The sequence below is a fragment of the Lutjanus erythropterus genome, chromosome 17, assembly GCF_056507025.1.
Source record: "Lutjanus erythropterus isolate fLutEry1 chromosome 17, fLutEry1.hap2, whole genome shotgun sequence".
NCBI lineage: Eukaryota > Metazoa > Chordata > Actinopteri > Lutjaniformes > Lutjanidae > Lutjanus > Lutjanus erythropterus.
The window spans coordinates 30360924-30381003 of NC_139333.1; the positions used below are offsets into that span (position 1 = coordinate 30360924).

General features: G+C 39.5%; 1 protein-coding gene and 1 pseudogene across 1 annotated transcript in view; one reads left to right on the top strand and one right to left on the bottom strand.

Annotated features, from left to right (window-relative positions):
• Positions 1-1910: 1910 nt before the first annotated feature.
• LOC146312478 (general transcription factor II-I repeat domain-containing protein 2-like) lies at positions 1911-3462 on the top strand (annotated as a pseudogene).
• Positions 3463-12103: 8641 nt separating this feature from the next.
• The window catches only part of fmn2b (formin 2b), a 37299-nt gene continuing 29322 nt past the window's right edge, over positions 12104-20080 (bottom strand). Inside the window, exons 9-20 of the mRNA XM_084741432.1 lie at positions 19499-19586; positions 19144-19205; positions 18951-19042; positions 18675-18804; positions 18307-18453; positions 16856-16915; positions 15512-15632; positions 15100-15192; positions 14263-14314; positions 13876-14025; positions 13690-13771; positions 12104-12515 (exon numbers count right to left, since the gene is read on the bottom strand). Coding sequence (XP_084597558.1) covers positions 12489-12515; positions 13690-13771; positions 13876-14025; positions 14263-14314; positions 15100-15192; positions 15512-15632; positions 16856-16915; positions 18307-18453; positions 18675-18804; positions 18951-19042; positions 19144-19205; positions 19499-19586 — 1104 coding nt within the window. The 3' untranslated portion in view covers positions 12104-12488. The remainder of the gene's footprint in view (positions 12516-13689; positions 13772-13875; positions 14026-14262; positions 14315-15099; positions 15193-15511; positions 15633-16855; positions 16916-18306; positions 18454-18674; positions 18805-18950; positions 19043-19143; positions 19206-19498; positions 19587-20080) is intronic.

Here is a 20080-nt window from a genome sequence, read left to right on the forward strand (position 1 = left end):
ACATGTACCCTCTGACAAAACAGAGTTTGTATTTATTGTGATTTACAGAATAAAAGGGAAAAAAGTCAGACCATTTAAATACAGAGTCAGAAGCATAAAAGATCATATTGAAACATTTAAAAAAGCATTTAGAGCAGATAGATACAAACAATAAAACAATAAAACATTAATAATAGTAGGCCATTGAGTGAGATTTAAGAAGTCACTTGAAAGCTTCAGTGGAGTCTGATGATCTCACATTAAGGGGAAGGCTGTTCCAGAGCCGAGGGGCCACAGCTGAAAATGGACACCCTTAGTTTTAAGTCTAGTCTGAGGAACAGCCAAGCTGATTTCAAGGGCCTGGCTGGCCTGTGCAGGGTTAAAAGCTCCTTAATATACTCTGGAGCAAGCCCATGGATTGCTTTGTATGTAATTAATACAATTTTAAAATGTATTCTAAAATGAATTGGTATCTAGTGCAGGGATGCTAAAATTGGGGTGATATGACAGGACTTTCTAGATGTAGTCAGTAATCTGGCTGCTGAGTTCTGGATGAGTTGTAGTTGTGAGACCAAGTGTGAGTTTAAACAGGTAAAAAGAGAGTTACAGTAGTCCAGACGTGACAATATAAAAGCATGTATGACTTTTTCTGTGTCATTAAAACTGAGCATGTGTCTAATCTTGGAGATGTTTCTTAGCTGGTAAAAACAAGACTGTGTGATCTTCCTGCTGTGGTGCTCAAAGGATAGTTGACTGTCAAAGGTTACTCCAAGGTTCTCCGCTACAGATTTTACATTGGTGGTGAGTGGACCTAGAGAGGACTGTATCTGTAATTTGTGACGTTCTGGGCCAAAGATCAAAACCTCTGTTTTATTGCTGTTGAACTGTAGAAAATTCACTGGCATCCAGTCCTTGACACTGGATAAACAGGAATGGAGTATGCTGAGACTGTTTAGTTCATGAGGGTTAAGTGAAAGGTAGAACTGTGTATCATCGGCATAACAGTGGAAGGAGACGCTGTGTGGCGGATGATATGTCCAAGGGGTAACATGTAGAGGGAGAATAAAACTGGTCCCAGAATTGATCCTTGGGGTAGTCCATCAGTGATGTCAGCTATTATTGACTTAAAATCCTGAATGGAGACAAAGAACTTCCTGTTTTCCAGATGCGAGGAGAACCAGTTCAGTACAACACCAGAGATTCCTGCCCACGTACTCAGCCTGTCAATAAGAATTCTGTACTCTATAGTGTCAAAGGCTGCACTTCAGTCCAGCAGCACTAGAACAGAGCAGTGACCTGAGTCTGCAGCCAGTAACAAGTTATTTGTCACATGAAGAAGAGCTGTTTCTGTGCTGTCTAACTTTCGAAAGCCACTCTGGAATTTTTCAAAAATATCGTTGTTCCTTAGTCCCTCTAAAAGTTGTGTTAAGACCACTTTTTCCAATATCTTTGAGACAAAAGGTAGTTTAGAAATTGGCCTGAAGTGTCTTAGGTCCGTCGAATCCAATGTGGGCCCTTTAAGAAGTGGCTGAACGCAAGCTGTCTTGAAGAGGTTTGACACACATCCAGAGGAAAGGGAGCTATTTATAATACTGAGCAAATGAGGTGCTAAAGCATAGGTGTCAAACTGGCCCACGGGCCAAATTTGGCCCACAGTGTAATAATATTTGGCCCGCGAGACAATACCAAATGACTACTAGAGCTGGCCCACCGGTATTATACAGCACATGTATCGTTAATACTACTGTCATGCTCTGGGGCAGATGCCTTGTGAGCGGAGTGCAGTACGACACGATAACTACAAATCCCAGAATGCTCTGTTGGTGTTTTGGCGCGTCAATCAGGACAGGACCCGTAAACACCCTCTCCTCTGTTGACAGTAGTCATAGCGACCTCGTGCTACTACTGGCACAGTGCAACCCTTCCCAAAAATGTCAAAAAGAAAGGCAGAAAACAGGAGCTTTCTGGACAGGTGGTAGGCAGACTATCTGTTTACCTATGTAAAAGACAGACCTGTTTGTCTTGTGTGTGGAGCCAATGTGGCTATAACCAAGGAGTACAACATTAGACGGCACTATGAAGCGAAGCACCACGACAAGTACAAGGACCTAGACATAACTCAAAGATGCCAGAAAGTAGAGGAAATGAAAAGGAATTTGGTTTCACAACAGACTATGTTTAAAAAAGCCGAATCACAAAGTGAGGCTGCTGTAAAGGCTAGTTTTACTGTGGCCGCAGAGATCGCAAAATCAGCCCGGCCCTTCAGTGAGGGAGAGTTTGTGGAAAAGTGCATGATGCAAGTTTGTGACCTCGTGTGCCCAGAGAAGAAGCAAGCATTTTCATACGTGAGCCTGAGCAGAAACACAATAGCTGATCGCACGTGATCTTGCCACCAATCTATATGACCAACTGATGGAAAAGGGAAAAGATTTCATTTCATCGATGTGCGGTCAAAAAAGTGGACTGGTGGACAGGGTTTGGGAGAGTGCAGGTGAGCTAACTGTTTATCACTGCATCATACATCAAGAATCACTGTGTGGCAAAGCCCTCAAGATGGAACATGTTATGACCACAGTAACACAAGTAGTTAACTTTATAAGAGCCAAAGGTCTGAGTCACCGCCAGTTCAAGGCTTTTCTGGAGGAGTGTGGTTCGGAATACGCAGACGTGCCGTATCACACAGAGGTGAGATGGTTAAGCCGAGGAAAAGTACTGAACAGATGTTTCGAGCTGCATGAGAAATGGAAATGTGTCAGTTTCTGGAAAGCAAAGGGAAAGACACAGCAGAGCTCCGGGAGCAAAAGTTTCTGTGTAAGCTGGCCTTTCTGTGTGACATCACGAGCCATCTCGATGCGCTGAACCTGCAGTTTCAGGGACGGGGGCGTATCATCACAGACATGTACGCAGCAGTGAAGGCTTTTAAAACTAAATTGTGCCTGTGGGAGAATCAGATGCTGCAAGGAAACCTGGGCCATTTCCCCTGCTGCCAAACCGTGAAAACGCAGATCTCTACCGCTGTGTTCCCATGTGAACAGTTTGCTAAATAACTCAGCGTACTCGGCGCCGAGTTTAGCCAGCGATTTGCCGACTTTGATGCCCAGAAATGTAGGTTTGAACTGCTCAGTAACCCGTTTGCAGTTGACGTGGAAAACGCACCAACCAAATGGAGCTGATTGAACTCCAGTGTAGTGACACGCTGAAGTCAAAGTATGATGCTGTGAGCGCTGCACAGTTTCTACAGTTCATCCCTGACACAATGCCTCAGCTCCGCACCCAAGCTGCTCAGATGCTCTCCATGTTTGGCAGCACTTATCTATGTGAGCAACTATTTTCCTCGATGAAGATGACCAAAACATCTCACTGGAGACGTCTGACCGATGCTCGATCCTGAGGATTTCCTCAGCTCAGAGCCTGAGCCCAGACATTGATGAACTAGCATCCAAGAAGAGATGCCAGGTATCTGGCTTGCACACCTCAGAGTAGATCAGTGTGTAGTAAACTAAGCTATAATTAGTTATATAATAGCTATTTTCTTCATGCACTTTTCCTTGCTACTCCAAGGCATGGGCTTGAATGGTTGCACTTTCACTGAAGGATATTATTATTAGTTAACTGGTTTATTGTTGTTATTTTATTTTTAAATGTATTATTAGCCTGTGGTTATTGTTGAAATCGAAATCAGAAAGCTGCAAATAAAAAAAGAGGCATAGGATTTTTATTTTAATTTTATTTAAGAAATGAATGCCAGTGATGTGTTGTTGTTTTTTTAATTTGAAATTCGATTAATTAGATCTAAGTGAGGGCCAGTAATATCTACAAATGATGCAGGGGGGGTTAACTGTGCTCTAATAGATTTTATTTTTTCTATGAAAAAGGTGAGGAACTTTTCACACCCTGCAGCAGATGAGGCAGCGGCAGCTGGTTGCTGGGGGTTGACAAGGTTATTAATCATGCTAAATAGAGTAGGATTATGCTGATTAACAGAAAATAGCTGTGAAAAATAATGGCCTCGAGCCTCCTTCACCTTGTTATTATAATGTTACAATAGATCTTTTAATGTTTGATAATGCACTTGTAATTTACTTGATTTCCACTGTCGTTCCACTTTTCTGCATGTTCTTTTTAGGGACCGGATGTCTTCATTTATCCAAGGAGTTGCTTTTATTGTTGATTTCAGTTGAGATTTTTGGGGTGCCACTATGTCTAAGGTGGATAGGCATAATTTCTGAAAAGTATTTGTAAGGTAATTTGTATCTGAGTGACATGTCAGAGAGTGCACTTTCTTGTTAAAAAGGGTAATGAAAGCTTGTGCTATGTGCTCATTAATAACACAAAAACACACCTTCCTTTTGGGATTTGTTTCCACAGTCTGGACCACAGTGTCAAACAAGATGCACATATGATCAGATACAGAAAGGTCTATGATGGAAAAATTACTTACAGTCAACCCCAAAGTAAACACTATGTCCAATGTGTGGCCTTGGTTATGAGTTGGGCCTTTAACATGTTGAACCAGATTGTAAGATTCTGTGATATTTAGAAATGCTTTAGATCTGTGATTCAAAACATCATCAATATGGAAGTTAAAATCACCAACAATAATTAATTTGTCATAACTGACAACAATTGATGCTACGAGTTCTGAGAATTCTGTTAAAAACGAAGGATTCGTTTTGGGTGGGCGATATACAAGAAGGCAGAACACAGGAGAGGCACAGTTTATTTTAAACATTAGAGCCTCAAAACTGGATAAATCACCCACAGAAATAGGGCTACACATAAATTTACTGTTGAAGATTACAGCCAGACCTCCACCATGACCACTCACCCTAGGAGAAGTAAATGATTTAAAATTTGGGGGGCGCACCTCAATCAGCTGGCTATATTCACCAGGCCAACGCCAGGTTTCTGTTAGAAATAGAAAGTCTAAGCCACTGGAGGTGATGTAGTCATTTAATATGAAAGTTTTGCCTGATAGTGACCGTGTGTTAAACAAAGCACATTTAGCAGGTTCTGACTGACTGTTGATGTATCTTAGATTTGGTAAATTTGCACTGTTGGTTTTTAGCTGCTTAGGTCTGTGTCTGATTAGTGCTGATATTTTGAAAGGGCTATGTATAGGACTTAAGGGTATAGTGCTATGTGGAGATACTGGAGGTTCTGGGGTAGCAGGGGGGTCATGTTTCACTACAAGTCATTTGTGAGTTTAAAATAGTGTGGGATATGTTCTCTGTCAGGATGCAGGCACCCAGTCTACTGGGATGAAACCCATCACGACCATAAAAGGAGGGGCGGTTCCAGAAGAGGTTAAAATTATCCATGAATATAAAATTGTGCACACTACATGCTGTTTGTACATAGGAGTAGTTATTCACGATGCCTGGGATCTTTACTGTGATGTCTTTGACTTGAGCGCCAGAGAAAGAGAGAGTTTTAGAGTTTTTATTCTTTACCTGTCTAACTATCGAGTCGGCAGTCATGAGTGAGGATGTGGGGCGGGGCGATAGCGGGGCTCGGCCTGAGGAAGCAGAGGGGGGTGTTAAGGTGCGCCAATTCTGAGGGGAAACGGTGAAGTAACAGGATATTTTTACACATCCACAAGCAGGATTGGACTTGGCCGTAGCTTGGACAGGCCGTGTTACCTTTCCATCCTTAAACGGTGATCATGTGTTCATTCAGGATATCAAACCTGTTGCTCAGCTGGATATCCTGCGATGGGGGGGGCATGGGAGAAGGATTTCTTGTGCCTTTTGGGATTGCACACTCTTGTCCACTGCTCCTGTGGGTTTGGTGTGGAGCTGATGGGTGCTTTTGGCCTTGCACGTAGCTGGATCCACAGGTCAGTGGGCCAAGTCGGGGAGGCAGCACCACCACAAGGAACAGTGGAGTCCAGTTCTGCCACAGCTGCTGCTGCAGGTCCAATGGATATGAGGCTGTCCAAGAGCCTCTCATCCTCCTGGATTTGATACAAGGTGGATATTCTTCCTTCTAGCTCCATGACTTTAAGGCTGAGGTGGCTGCAGCTCTCGCAGTCAGAGGAGACGTGTGGAGGCATGTCGGGTTGCCATGGCTGCAGGGAGACAAGACAGCTTCAGCCAGTATGGATTTTTAGGACGTGACAGGCAATAAGAAATCAGATGGCAGACAATGGAGAATTTATGCACTGGTATGTACACGCAAGGGCTCCTAACTGGAGCCCACAGCGACTGGGTGGTACACACCAAGGCCCACTGTGCCTCGGCACTGACAGCTGTCAATCAAGTTTCAGCTGACTTAAACCAGGGCCCAATACCTGGGCCCGCTTTGGTCTTCTGCTCTTGTAGTACTCTTTTTGTTTCATCCCCTAGCGAGAGGAATGGAGCTCCCTTGGATTGTCCTCAGGATAGTAGTGGAAATGTCTTTATGAGTTTTGACGAGCCGGTGACTGGCAGCACGCCAAAGATACAGGAGCGAGGTGAACATCCAAAGGTCCGATTGCTAAAACCTTTTATCCAGTACGAGCATGCAAGTGAAACATCAGAGATCTAGATTTTTTTATCATGGGTTTGTGGCTCAAAACTGTATAAAATGCCAATATACAATGGAGATTTTGTCGGACGTGGACAACACTGGCGCATGTGTATCCGTCATGGAACTGGATCTGATGACACTAATTGTTGAAGTTTTAAAGTGAAATTCTTTCTCATTCTTGCTTGATATACGACTTCAGTTGTTCAACAGTCCGGGGTCTCGGTTGTTGTATTTTGTGCTTCATAATGAACCACACATTTTCAATGGGAGACAGGTCTGGACTGCAGGCAGCTCAGTCTAGTACCTGAACTCTTTTACTATGAGGACACGATGGTGGAACTTGTACAATGTGTCTTGTATTGTCTTGCGAATAAGCAGGGACGTCTCTGAAAAAGACGTTGTCTGGATGGCAGCATATGTCGCTTCATAACTTGGGTGTACCTCCCAGCATTAACAGGGCCTTCACAGATGTGACAATTACCCATGATGCCATGGGCACTAACACACCTCCATACCACCACAGCTGCTGTCTTTTGAAGTTAGTGCTGGTAACAATCTGGATGGTCCTTTTCCTCTTTAGCCCAGAGAACAAGACGTCCATGATTAGTGAAAACAATCTGAAATGTGGACTCATCAGACCACAGCAGACTTTTCCACTTTGCGTCAGTCCATCTCAGATGAGCTCAGGTCCAGAGAAGTCTGCAGTGTTTCTGGATGTTGTTGATATATGTCTTTCTCTTTGCATGGTAGAGTCTTAACTTGCATTTGTAGATGCAGAGACAAACTGTGTTTACTGACAACAGTTTTCTACATTCTGTGATGGCCAAGGCCACACAAACCGACACTCAGAAATGGTAATATTGTTTACACACTACACAGTATTGGATTTGTAATCTATTTACTTTTAGTCTGTTTAAATGGAGTGTACACATTTTAACATCGTAGGGTTCAAGGATCAATTTTCTGGTATATTAATCATTTTTGTTTGTTTCTTTGTCTTGAGTTACCATGCTCTCATGCTGGATCAAATTCAGAATAAATCATTATTTACAAAAAACAATTAAGTTTATCAGTTTGAACATTAAATATCTTGTCTTTGCACTGCATTCAGTGGAATATAAGTTGAAAATGATTTACAAATCATCACATTCCATTTTGTTTATGTTCTACATGCTTTTTTGGAATTGGGGTTGTAGTTCTGGACATATGCAACAGCATAATTTTTTTTCTCTAATTTGATTGGCAGTCAATACAAATTCTGAGTTCTTTACCAGTTTAAACGGACAGTGGGTGAAGACAGAGGTTGTATATTCTGACATATACAAGTACCTTACTGAACTCCAGGTGATGTATTTCTGATATCTGTCACTTTGACACCATTTTGCTTTTTTAGTTGTCTGTCCACTGTGGCATTATCATTAACTAATTACATTGGTAACATTAACATGCACTAATCGTCTCTGTTGGGTGCGAGCACTTTAACAGTGTGTGACGTGCAGCTGCTCTGATCCCTTACACAAAGACCTGCCTTCCTCTGCCTATGATTGGCTGGTTGGTTAGGTTTAGGTATGACGAGTGGTGAGATAATTACGGTTAGAAAAAAATTTCGGTGTTGGAGTTACTTAAGTACATTTTTTGAGTATCTGTACTTTACTTGAGTATTAGTTTTTTTGGAAACTTCTGACTTTCACTCCAATACATTTCAAACAGAAATATTGTAAAATATTGACTCCACTGTATTTCTATGAAGGTTGTCGTTACTCGTTACTTTTGGCTAAGCATAGCTTTAAAGTCAGCTGTTGCTGTTGCTGGAATTAGCCACACGCTGTGTTCCTCACAGAAGGAAACCAATCACAGTACCCGCTCTCAACTGGGACTGATGTAAAAGCAGAAATACGTCATCCAGGCGCTCTGTAACAAGAACAAGCAAGATCTCCCTCTTTCATTCAAATGAAACTCAATCATGGTGACAGCAGGAGAAAGATCAAATTAAATCTCAAGATGTTATTATAATTAGAAAAAGAGAAATAATTGCAGGTAGGCTTTTAATGTTGGATTGTTTTTTATCGAGGTGAAAAACACCACATTCTGCTCCTGAAGACAGAAAGAAATCAATTATTTAACAGACTTGGAGAACAACTTACAGTTGGCTTCAATCTAATTTTGTGTGGTGATTTTAATACAGCTGTGCTTTTTGTTTTTTTGTTTTTATAGGTGTTGCTATTGGCTTTGTGTGGCAGTGTGGTTAGGACAGGACCATGTTTGGAGTTAAAATAACGAGGTTACCTTACATATGTCATGTGATGAGACAACATGTAACATGACACATGAGTCATGGAAGCAACACAAAACCAAACATAATGTTACATACTATACAACTTTTAATTCCGTTTAAGTTTCACATGGGACATGAACCTCAGTCTCCTGGGTGAAAGTCCTGTGTTTGTTTGACCCATCCGTCCACCACACCTGCTCCGTGTGCAGACCTTCTCTCTCTTTATACTACATCAACACACCGGGGTGTCTTATACAGCTATGGATGGATTTACACTGAGGTCACTTGAAAAGCCGGACGTGTTGCTTTCAGCTGCTAACAGGTATCGTGCACATCTGTAAGAGTTGCCCAGGGGTACCCAGAGGAAACTTTGTTTTGCACAATTGTCTTTTCTTTGTCTTATGAGAAATATGTGAGATTCTTATTTTGAGCTCCCTGAAGTCTCACCTGTTTCTCCTAAAAAAACCCTTAGGAAGAAAAAGGAGCAAAATAAAAGAAAAGCAGGAGATCTTTTGCTGAGCTCAGAAGTGTCTCAGAAGTTTCTCCTTGACTTTAATTTGACCACTGAGACAAATTTAAGATCTCATTTAAGACAACTGAGTTTTCTTTTAGATCTCACTGTGATCTCAAGAGCTGATTATTTAAGACAAATTTAAGATCAGTGCAGTGAGACAAAAAGAAGAACATTTTAAGATCTTCAGTTGGGCTCAAATTAGTCTTAGTCTTAGGCTGAGACGAGACAAAGGCTGTTTCTCAGGAAAGTATGAGAAGATGGTCAAAAGGAGACACAGGCTACACAAAGATGAGAACTTATTTGGAACTCTTCCTTTCCTCTGACAAATCATCAGTATGCGGTGAGGCTCTCAACCTTATCACAATGAAATACTGCATAAAACCAAAAGAATGCAGAATTCATTCTCTTTATTTTACATAAATTACACTGCTCCCAGACCCCATGCACCCTCTTCATATACATGTATACAGAAACATTTATTGCACATGAAACTGTTAAAACGTAGTCAAGTTCCTGTTGACAGAATCATGCTGACCAGCAGAGGACATCAATGAAAGAAACACAAAACGTGTCTCACAATCTTTTTTTTTTTTTTTTAACAATTTATTACTTTACATTGATAAAGTCATTAGTTCTGCAACAAAATGTAATCCAACGCACTGTACACACCTCTCACACAACTTTCAACCATAAACATGTGATCGACCAGATGATGAGAAAATTCTCTCTCTCTCTCTCTCTCTCTCTCTCACACACACACACACACACACACACACACACACACACACACACACACACACACACACACACACACACTTATAGGTGGTATATCTGGTAGGATATGGCATATCATTGAACATACAGTAGAATTACACATGTAAGTTTACAGTGACATTCTTCTCCTGCCCGTCAACACTGCTGTACAAATGCATACTGAGTTAAAGTTTCTACTGAGAGGCTAAATCTGATTGGACAGTCAGGATGTAGTCACAAACAGTGTTGTCATAGTGTGTAAAAGTCCATGTAGAGAGTGCTGATACTGAGGAGTGAGGATTTACTGTGGTGTTTAAAACAAAGTGTCCATGGCTGTTCTGTTGTCTGGAATAACACAGACCTCCGTCACTTTTCAACACAACATTTTGAAGTAGTTGTCCGTAACATTTGCACAATACTGTAAAGTCAGAGTGTATCACTGACCAGTGCCAGTCACTATTGTCTTCTTCTCTTACTTCAGTGGCTGTTGACATTTAAACAGGCAAGCTGGCCTGACTCTGTCTTTTATATTACTGCCACGCCACAAAAAGAAAAACGGATCAGTATCACGTTAAATATGAAAAGTTCATTGCTTCAAGACATTTTTCACATTTCAACAAGATATATTCATGTTATTACAAAAATTTTCATGTTATACTATTTCCTGTTTACCTTGTACACGAAGGTAACAGGTAAAAAGTTTAATGTTGTAACATGTTATCACATGATCATTTGTAATCTTATAACATTAAAACTTATATTGTTCTAAGTTATCTAATTATATGATGAAATGTTTCATGTTATAACAGAATAAATATTAGATCAGTCTAACAAGAAATGTATCATGTTATAACAGCAGGGTTGGGAATGTTGACTTAAATATGTATTCTGATACAGTTACTAATTACCTGTTAAAAAAATGAAGTAACGTAAAAACATTATTAAGTATCACAATATTAAAGTAATGTAACTTTATTACTTTGTTACTTTTGGATTATCTCAGCACCAAAATATGGTGAAAGTGTTTTGCCTAATATCATGTTTTTAGGGCTGCAACTAACGATTATTTTCATCAACAAGACCAAGATGATGTTTTTAAATGTCTTGTTTTGTTCACATCTCAAAAATATTCAGTTTACTGTCAGAGAGGAGTAAAGAAACCAGAAAATATCCACATTTAAGAAGCTGAAATCAGAGAATTTGGAGTTTTTAAAATTAAAACAAAATACTCAAAACAATCAATTAGTTATCAAAATAGATGCAGATTAATTGAATAGTCAATCAATAATAGATTAATCATTGCTGCTCTAAATGTTTTATGTTTGTTGTTAGGTTTATTAATTTGTCCATCTAATATAATATATAATGAATTGACAGCTGTGTGTGTCACTGTGCATGGTAGGATATCATTCTTTATTTTAACATTGTAATCCTACTAATAAATAAATGTCTTTACAGTCACCTTTTTTGTATCCAGATTACATAATCACATCACATATAATCAATTACTCTCCAAACCTGATAATATGATAAGTTTGTATGTTGTAATCATGTGAAAATATCTTGTCATAACAATAAACTTTTCACATTCAAACATACCAATACTGAATTGTAGATAAATAAAATTCCATGTAAACAATTCAAATTAAATAAATATTAATATATTGGTTTGGAATTCTAACTAGTAAGAATGTAATTTCAGATTGTATTGTCAGATATCGGAAATATAATTGTAACTAGTGAAAATCATTATTATAGTAGCAGTAACAGATATTTGATATGTTCACATTTCCCTTTATATCTGGTCAGAATTGTCAAAAATGTCAGTATAGATACCAAACAAGTACATATCTGAAATTAATATATTAATGAGGACAATCATTTACAAACGTGGAAATTCAATTGTAGATATCTGTAATGATTAATTTTTACCAGTGAAAATGAGTTACTGATAGATATCTATACAGATATATAGATATATAAATTAACATTCCAACATGTGAAAATGACTTATCATCACATCATATCTCTGCGAGCTTTTGGTCTGTTTATAGAAATAATAATGAGGGGGGGGGTTGAACATTGTTATTGCTCCTTAAATAGAGAAGGCTTATTGTTTTTTCATTCTGCTGATAAGTGAGACATTCTTTATTTGATAAATAGAAGTAAACAGGCTGCACAGACACTGTGGTGTTATTCTAGCTGTTGTGTTCTGTGTGTGTGTCTGTGTCCCTGCAGCAGCATCCTCTAGGATTGTGTTGGAGAGGACGGCAACATAAGGCAACAAAACCGATCAAACTGAAACAATAAATAAAAATGTCCAGAGTTGGCTCAGCTGCACATACATTTCTTCACATTTGTACCGTCCCTTCATCTGTCTCTACTGTCCTCTTCACACTCTTTTGTCTTTGACTCACTGCTGGTGCCCAAAGTCGGGGAAACAAGAAATCCACTGAGTCAGATCTTCATGCCAAGCTTGGCTTTCTGTGGAATGAACACAGCAGACAGGTTTACTGCATCAAACCTGTCTGTCATCTTAATATAAACAGCATAAACTGCTGATAGATTATTTTGAAGTGCGAGCAAACACAAAGGTGTTTAAGGCCATTGTAGTAAAAGATGTAAAAATAAAAAAATACAGTTTTTTCTCAGAAAAAACTCATTGATTAAAGTCATAAAATGATGAGAAGAAATCTTAAATATTCTCTGAGATGATAATGTCATAAATTTAAAAGGCAAAAAAAAGGAAAGGAACCACAGTGCTTCTCTCTGCAGGGTTTGGATTGAGTTTAAGTAGTTCCTGCTGCACAAAAGCTAACGCCTCATCAGTATTTTGTTTTGCATATAACAGATGTTTCAGATGAGGTGATACAGTTTGTTTGTTTTCAGTCTCTCAGTCTCACAGTGAAAGTTAAGACTTTATTGCTGTCTTCAATACCAGCAGCACAATGTCACATAATGTCTGATAAGTAGCTGTCATTTATTGCCATTTTTCTCCAACATTCACTGATCAAGAGACTCTGCAAATGATATCACGCTTAAAGTCCACTTCCAGTCATGTTTAAATAATATAAAATGTTCTGCAACAAGTAAGAAATTGTATCTGATGTGTTTTTTTGTATGTATAACACCACCCCTTTGATTAACGGGATTGGTTCCTCAGGTTAATGACGTCATATAACCAGCCGGCCTGAATGTGTTTTTTTGAGACTGCCCTTGCTCACTGCAGTTTCAAAGCAGAAAACGTTGAGACATGGTGTTTACTGCTTATTTCACTCCTGATATGTCTTATAATATATGAAAAACACCACATGGACATGATGACAAGGTTTGAACCTGCTGAGTGGCGAGTGGCTACAGCTAATTACAGTTCATTAGTCCTGCAAAGTAAAAAAAAAAAAAAAAATAGGAGGTGGAGGGGAAAAAAAGCATCTAGCAATGAAAGGGTATCATTTTAATGAGTGGTTTCTGTTTATTGTGTGCACAAATTAATTTAACTTAATTTATTATTTATTTTTTATTTAACATAGCCAAATCATTCTATATGCTTTAAGCTGATGTTATACCTGCTAAATCAACATGCTTAGATGTTATGTTTTGTACAACAGAGTTAAAGCGTGAACTTCAGGTTGCTTAATCACAAAAACGGTCAACTTACGATGCCAGAGGCGTGTTTGGGTTTGACACTGTAGGCAGCCTTCTCCTTGGCCTGTCGGAAACACTCCTCTGCTGCTTTTAACCTGCAGAACATACAGTGTTAACACGCCTGACATGAATACACCAACTTCATTAACCACTTCCACTCATTTAGCAACCAAGATTAATGTCATGACTGATCCCGCACCTCTCCTTGAGAATAGCTTTGTTCTCCTTCTTCCACTGGTCCTTGAAGTCGGAGGAGAACTCGTGCCAGATGCAGAAGACGGTGTTGGGTGAAACCTCCTTCTCTCCTGCCTTGGCCTTCACTGAGAAGCACACCGTGAGCTCCAGGAACCTGACAGGACAGACCGTTTCTCACTTTATATCGCAGCTTGGTAATAACATAGTAATAGTGGGGTAATAGTTTGATAATAACCACGTAATGATTAAACAATACCACGTAACTGAGTGATGATATAGCTGATCCAGAGAATATTATGTGAATAGTCATATGTAGATCATAGATTATTCACTGCTGTTCTCAGTGATGTAAACAGTTAAAATTAAAATAGATGAAGGAGTTTGTTCTTACAGTTTGTGAGTGCTGCTGAGTTGAGCCTCCAGGTTCTCCAGTTCACTTTTAGCTGAGAAAAGAGGAAGAATACAGGAGGTCAGTACAAAACATAAAGTACTTCTTGTTAGAAACTGCTGCTCAGGTTTAGGGAGTAACAGATTACATCTAACAACATTACATAATCTGGACACAAAAAAGGTCACTGTATTCCATTATAGTTACAGATAAAAAAAAATGTAATCAGTTTACAGATACATTTAATAAAAATGTGGATTATTAGTAGGATTACAGTTTTAAAATAAAGAATGATATCCTACCACGCACAGTGACACACAGCTGCCAATTCATTGTCATGACCCATAGTGAAAAAATGCTTCTCTGGGTGAATATAAAGAACTTTAATCAGTTATTAATGACTATTAAATTAATTTTGAGCCATTTTTTAAAGAAAAAATGTGGATATTTTTTGGTTTTCTTTACTCCTCTCTGACAGTAAACTAAATTTCTAGGAGATGGGGTTGAAGGTTTTTATCCAAATGTATCATCACAGAAGAACATTGATACTGAAGGAAACACTAATTTCAAGCTATTTCACTGATCAACAGTTGTGGTAACACACCAGAAAAAAACAGCAATGTGCCAACAACTGCTTACAAGTGAACATGTATGTAAAAAATGTATGATTGAAAATATTTCAAATGTTTGTACCTCAAGGGTACACAAAATGCATTTTGGTGAGAAACAGCACAGAACACCTTTAAATTTATGAAACAAAAATACAGACTCCAGCAGTGTACAGCACTGTTTTACCTGACTGTAAAACACCTGGGGATAATGGGCTGTTTTGTCAGTTACCTTGAGCGAGGAAGTCGTCCATCTTGTCTTTAAAAGGCTGCAGGTTCTCCTCGTCTGAAACCTTGCACACCTTCTCTGCTTCTGATGTACACGCTGATTAAATAATAGAGACAGAAATTACATTCAAGCCAGCATCATAACTCATGTAACATATAAGCAGACAGACTTGTCTAATATAGTATACCTTGATTATCTTCATGAAAATTACAACAATACAAAAACATAAAAGACATAACAACACAGAAACAACATAATAGATGCAACATAACAAAATCAACATAAAACATGTAACAAGACAAAAAAGACAGGAGGCAGAAGACATTACAAGACAAAAACACTGTAAAAAATGTAACAAGACAACGTGTGTGTGTGTGTGTGTGTGTGTGTGTGTGTGTGTGTGCGCGTGTGTCACCTCTCAGGTCCTTCCTGAGTCGAGCCAGGTCTTTCTGAAAGTCCTCAAACTTCATCTGTGAAGCCTGGAACAGGTCGTGAGGCTCAGGGAGCGGATACACACACGTCTCTCTACCTGCGTCCTGATGATGGACAGACACACAAACACACATACACACATATATTATATATTATATGAATAATATGACATAAACAATTATGTAATGAATAAACATTTAATCATGAATGTACAGTATATTGTTTCAGGGCCACCCCTGGCTGCCAGTGTCATAAATATGAACTTTAAAAGCATTACAACACTGTGATGCAACACCAGAGGGATGTGGAAATGGTGTGAAAATTTTGCATATAGAATATGTGCACATCAGACAGACAGGTATGGACACAATGAGCAAAGGACAAAGATCTACAGTATGAGGCAGTGGTGGACTGTCTGAGGGACAGGGGCCAAAAGAATAAAAAAGGCACCAGCTGTACACAGTGGGATGATCTCAAGCTCTAGTTCTTATCCCTTGTTTAGATTAAAGTTATTTTATCATCAAGTACAACAACTACTACATACAACAAAAACACACAGGGAGATATTTTGGAACAGAAAAATAATGTACACAGGCAGGGCAGCCTATGTGACACTAAATCATACTTTTCCCAGTGGAAAGGTGCCCTAGAGGGCACTTGATCATGCTTTGTCTACTAGAGGGACACTCTAGAGCATTGGTTCCCAACATGGGGACTGGGTCCCCCCTCCAGGGGCCTGCCAAATATCACACAAGTTCTCCAAGGCTTTGTCTGCTCTGAGGCTAACAAAATTAGATTTGCACGCTAATTTAATCATAATGTCTATGTACAAAACTATTTAAAAGATTCTTTTGTCCTCACTCAAAAATAGTAGGCTACTTATTTAACCATACACCTGTGACCTGTCAAGCTCTGTCACTATGAATTATTATGAGTGTATACAAGTTTACTGTCGGGTCATTAAAAGAAAAAAAAATGTTAGAAAAGAGACAATTACCAAAGGTAAAAGTTGAAGAAATCAATCAATTATAACTGAATGTTAAAGATTTGTACATTATCACTTATTCTTTTGCCTCATGTGCATATGTGTGTGTGTGTGTGGGGGGGGGGGGGTCAGTATTTCATAGATCAAAGTAGGGGGACTCTAAGGAAAAAGGTTGGGAACCACTGCTCTAAAGGACACTTTATTATGTTTTATCTACCATAGGGGCATCCAGGAGGGCACCTTTGCACTGTTTTCTCAAACATGAATAAAAGCATGCTTGCCCCCCCTCCCCTCAAGTCCACCAGTGAGTATGGAAGGATGTATAATAAGTCAAAAGCTTACCTCATCGAAGTGTCTGAGGTAGTATGAAACAATGTAAGACAGAAGACTTCTCATGCTGTCCTGCATGTGGAGAAAAGAAAAAGACGCAGTTAAAGACAGTGATTATCACCTGGGCTCAGCAAAGTTATTCAAGGGTAACTGGTACTTTTCAACCTGGATCCTTTTGTAATGGGAACAACAAGTTTTGAAACTGATACAGTACTGAGTGAGACCTCTGCAGCTGGTGGGCTGTAACTTAATCATTACAGGCAACTGTTAACTGCTAAAGTCTGTCTACTAAAAGTACCTGTTTTACCACTGACAGACCCAGACTATCATTAAGTGTCTGATTACATTATGGAAAGACTCCATACAAAGATATAAAAATAAAAAAGACATAATAAGACGAACCAATGTGACAAGACAAAAAGACGCAACTAGAAAAACAAGATGTAACATGGCAAAAAACAACATAACTAGACAAAAAAGATGTATCGAGACAAACAGCAACAGAAAAGACAGACATAAAGACAAAAAACTTACAAGAAGAAAGAGGCTTAACAACACTAAAATCTACATAAAGGATGTAACATGATGGGAAAGGGATGTTCAGTTAGCTTTGCACAGAAACAGTTGATGGAAATGTCCTCTGGAGGACTAATTTTTACTTTTATACTCTGAGTACATTTAAGAGCCTGTACTTTTTCACTTTTACTGCAGTAAAGAACTGTATTACTACTTTTACACAGGACACTGAACATGACGTATGGTTATATGATGCAGTGGGCTGAAAAGAATAATTTCCTTCTATCCACACCTTAAAAGGACAGTTCACCCAAAAATGAAAATTCAACTATCTACTTGCCCTCATGCCGAACAATTGAAGTGAGTGGTGACCAGTTTTCAAAGGTAAAAACCAACTGGAAAACAATTTAAAATGCCTCCATACTGCTCATCTGGGGTAATTCAAGTCTCCTAAAGCTCCGACATGCCAAGTTGACTTGAAAGACTTAATTTACACCATGTTTTCAGCCTGAATCTTCACTGTAGATCTTTAGCTTGGAGCCATGTTCACATGCACACTGTCTGAACTGTGTGTGTGTGTGTTGTGATGGTGTGCAAATTGCATGATGGGACTTACACCAGCCGAGCAGTGTGGAGGCATGTTATGTTTGGTTTTTCTGGGCTGCTTTTTTCTGTTTGAAAACTGGTCACCATTCACTTCAGTGGTTCAGGAGATTCTGCAACACTATTTTCCTGTGAAACTCCAGCAGTGTTTTGTGGACTAAAAAACTAAACCCAACCTTCAATCGTCACGAGGGTGAGTAGATAATGACTCAGTTTTCATTTTTGACTGAACTATCCCTTTAAGTCATATATGGTACACAGTGGGGGCAGATTCTGATTTTTGTGTGGAGTAGCTCTCCATAGAAATGTCTGTGCCCATAAATATGTCCGTCTCTCTTACTCACGCTGCTCTTGACGTCTTTGAGTTTGGGCAGGATGTCGAGAGTGAAGCCGTCAGCTTGGCCTCTCGTTCGATTCCCACCATTCATGAAGTTACCGAAGGCTAGAACCAGACCTAGTACCGTCTTCACGGTGTCACTCTCCTGCAGCGTCTGCAGAGGAGACAGAGGTGTGTGAGTCAGAGGGTGAAGAGGACACACAGTGGAGGAATGACACAAAGGACATAAAGTTTTCTTCTTGTTCGTAGAGTTAGATATTTGAGCCTCACTGTGCAGATTCACGTGTTCATCTGTTCATCATCCATAAGATGCAGAAAAAGTGTTTTTGGAAACATCCTCTTTTTCTCCTCAATAGTTTGGAGAGTTTGACTCACCTTACATAACCTCTGCAGTGTGTCCAGCTTCCTGGTTATAGACGACATGCACTCAGAGAAGGTGGACTGGAAGAGGACGCAGAAGACTCTGCCGGAGAAGTTTGGGATGAGGGAGAGCTGGTGGAGGAATCTGCAGCACAAGAGTAACAAACAACAGCTGGTTTTATCTTCTGCCATCTGTCTGCTCCCCGTCTTCGTCTCTCCTGTGTGTTTTACAGTGTTTACAGAACGACTCACAGCATTCAGCAACGTATCAGACACACACAACCAACTCACTGCTCAGGTTTATCCAGAGGTTTGGCGTTCTCCTTGTCTTTTGAGGACTTGATGTGCTTTTCGATTTTGTCCAACTCATCCTGCTGTGCCCTCTGGGGGACAGAGACACAAGAGACTGATTCCACCTGTGTCCACATTCATACAATTCATCCAAACACCAAGGCTATTCAGAGAGAGTGTGTGTGTAGCTCACATTTTCATACAGGGCCTGCAGGGTCTCCAGGTCAACTACTGTGTTGTCCAAGTTTAGGACGGCTTTAAGACAGAGAGAGGGAGAGGACATATGTCACAACTTCTAACACTTATCACACTCTATTCACACAACTATGTTCTTTGATAAGACAGGGTCAAAGTCAAGGCTCAGTCTATAGGTTGTGGGTCCATTTCAAAGGAAAGAAGACACCTGACCATATTGACTCTGCAAAAAAAAATCTGAAGAGGTAAAAAATGGTTTTAAAAAAGGTTCTGACAGCCAAATATGAGACTTAATAACCTGTTAAGACAAGAATAAGAACCCTGTATGACTGTTAACAAACCGATGAACTCACCATGCTGGATGTCTTTCATGTCCAGATGCAGGGAGGACATGAGTATTCCTACTGCCTGTGAACGCTTGTTGCTGAGGAGCTTCACAACCTACAAAACACATAGAGAAGAGGTCAGATTCAGAAGCTCAAATGTAGCTTATCGTGTGTGTCACCTGCTGTGCTGCTGTGTATTTGATATTGATATTTTCACTGAGGTACCAGATATCATGCTCTAATTGTAAAAATGGGTGCCAAGCTAGAAAAAGTTGGCAGTAATGGATAAATAATACTTACAACCTCAAGATTTTTCTTAAGAAATGTTGAGTTTGCTTGATGCTTGGTGCATACTTACTGGATAAGTTTGAATATCGGTATCTGTATCACTGAGGATCATTTATGTCCATCCCCAGTTTCCTGTTTGTTTTTTGAGTGATATTTTGATTAGATTTTCACAAATAACACAGAGCAGAACAGCTCAGGGATGACATGACAGGAATAAATAAAAAAATAAATAAAAATAAAAGGGCATTGTAGACAACATGAAATGCATAAGTGAGTCAAAGACAGCAAGGTTACCCTGGTTACACAGTAGACAATGTATGA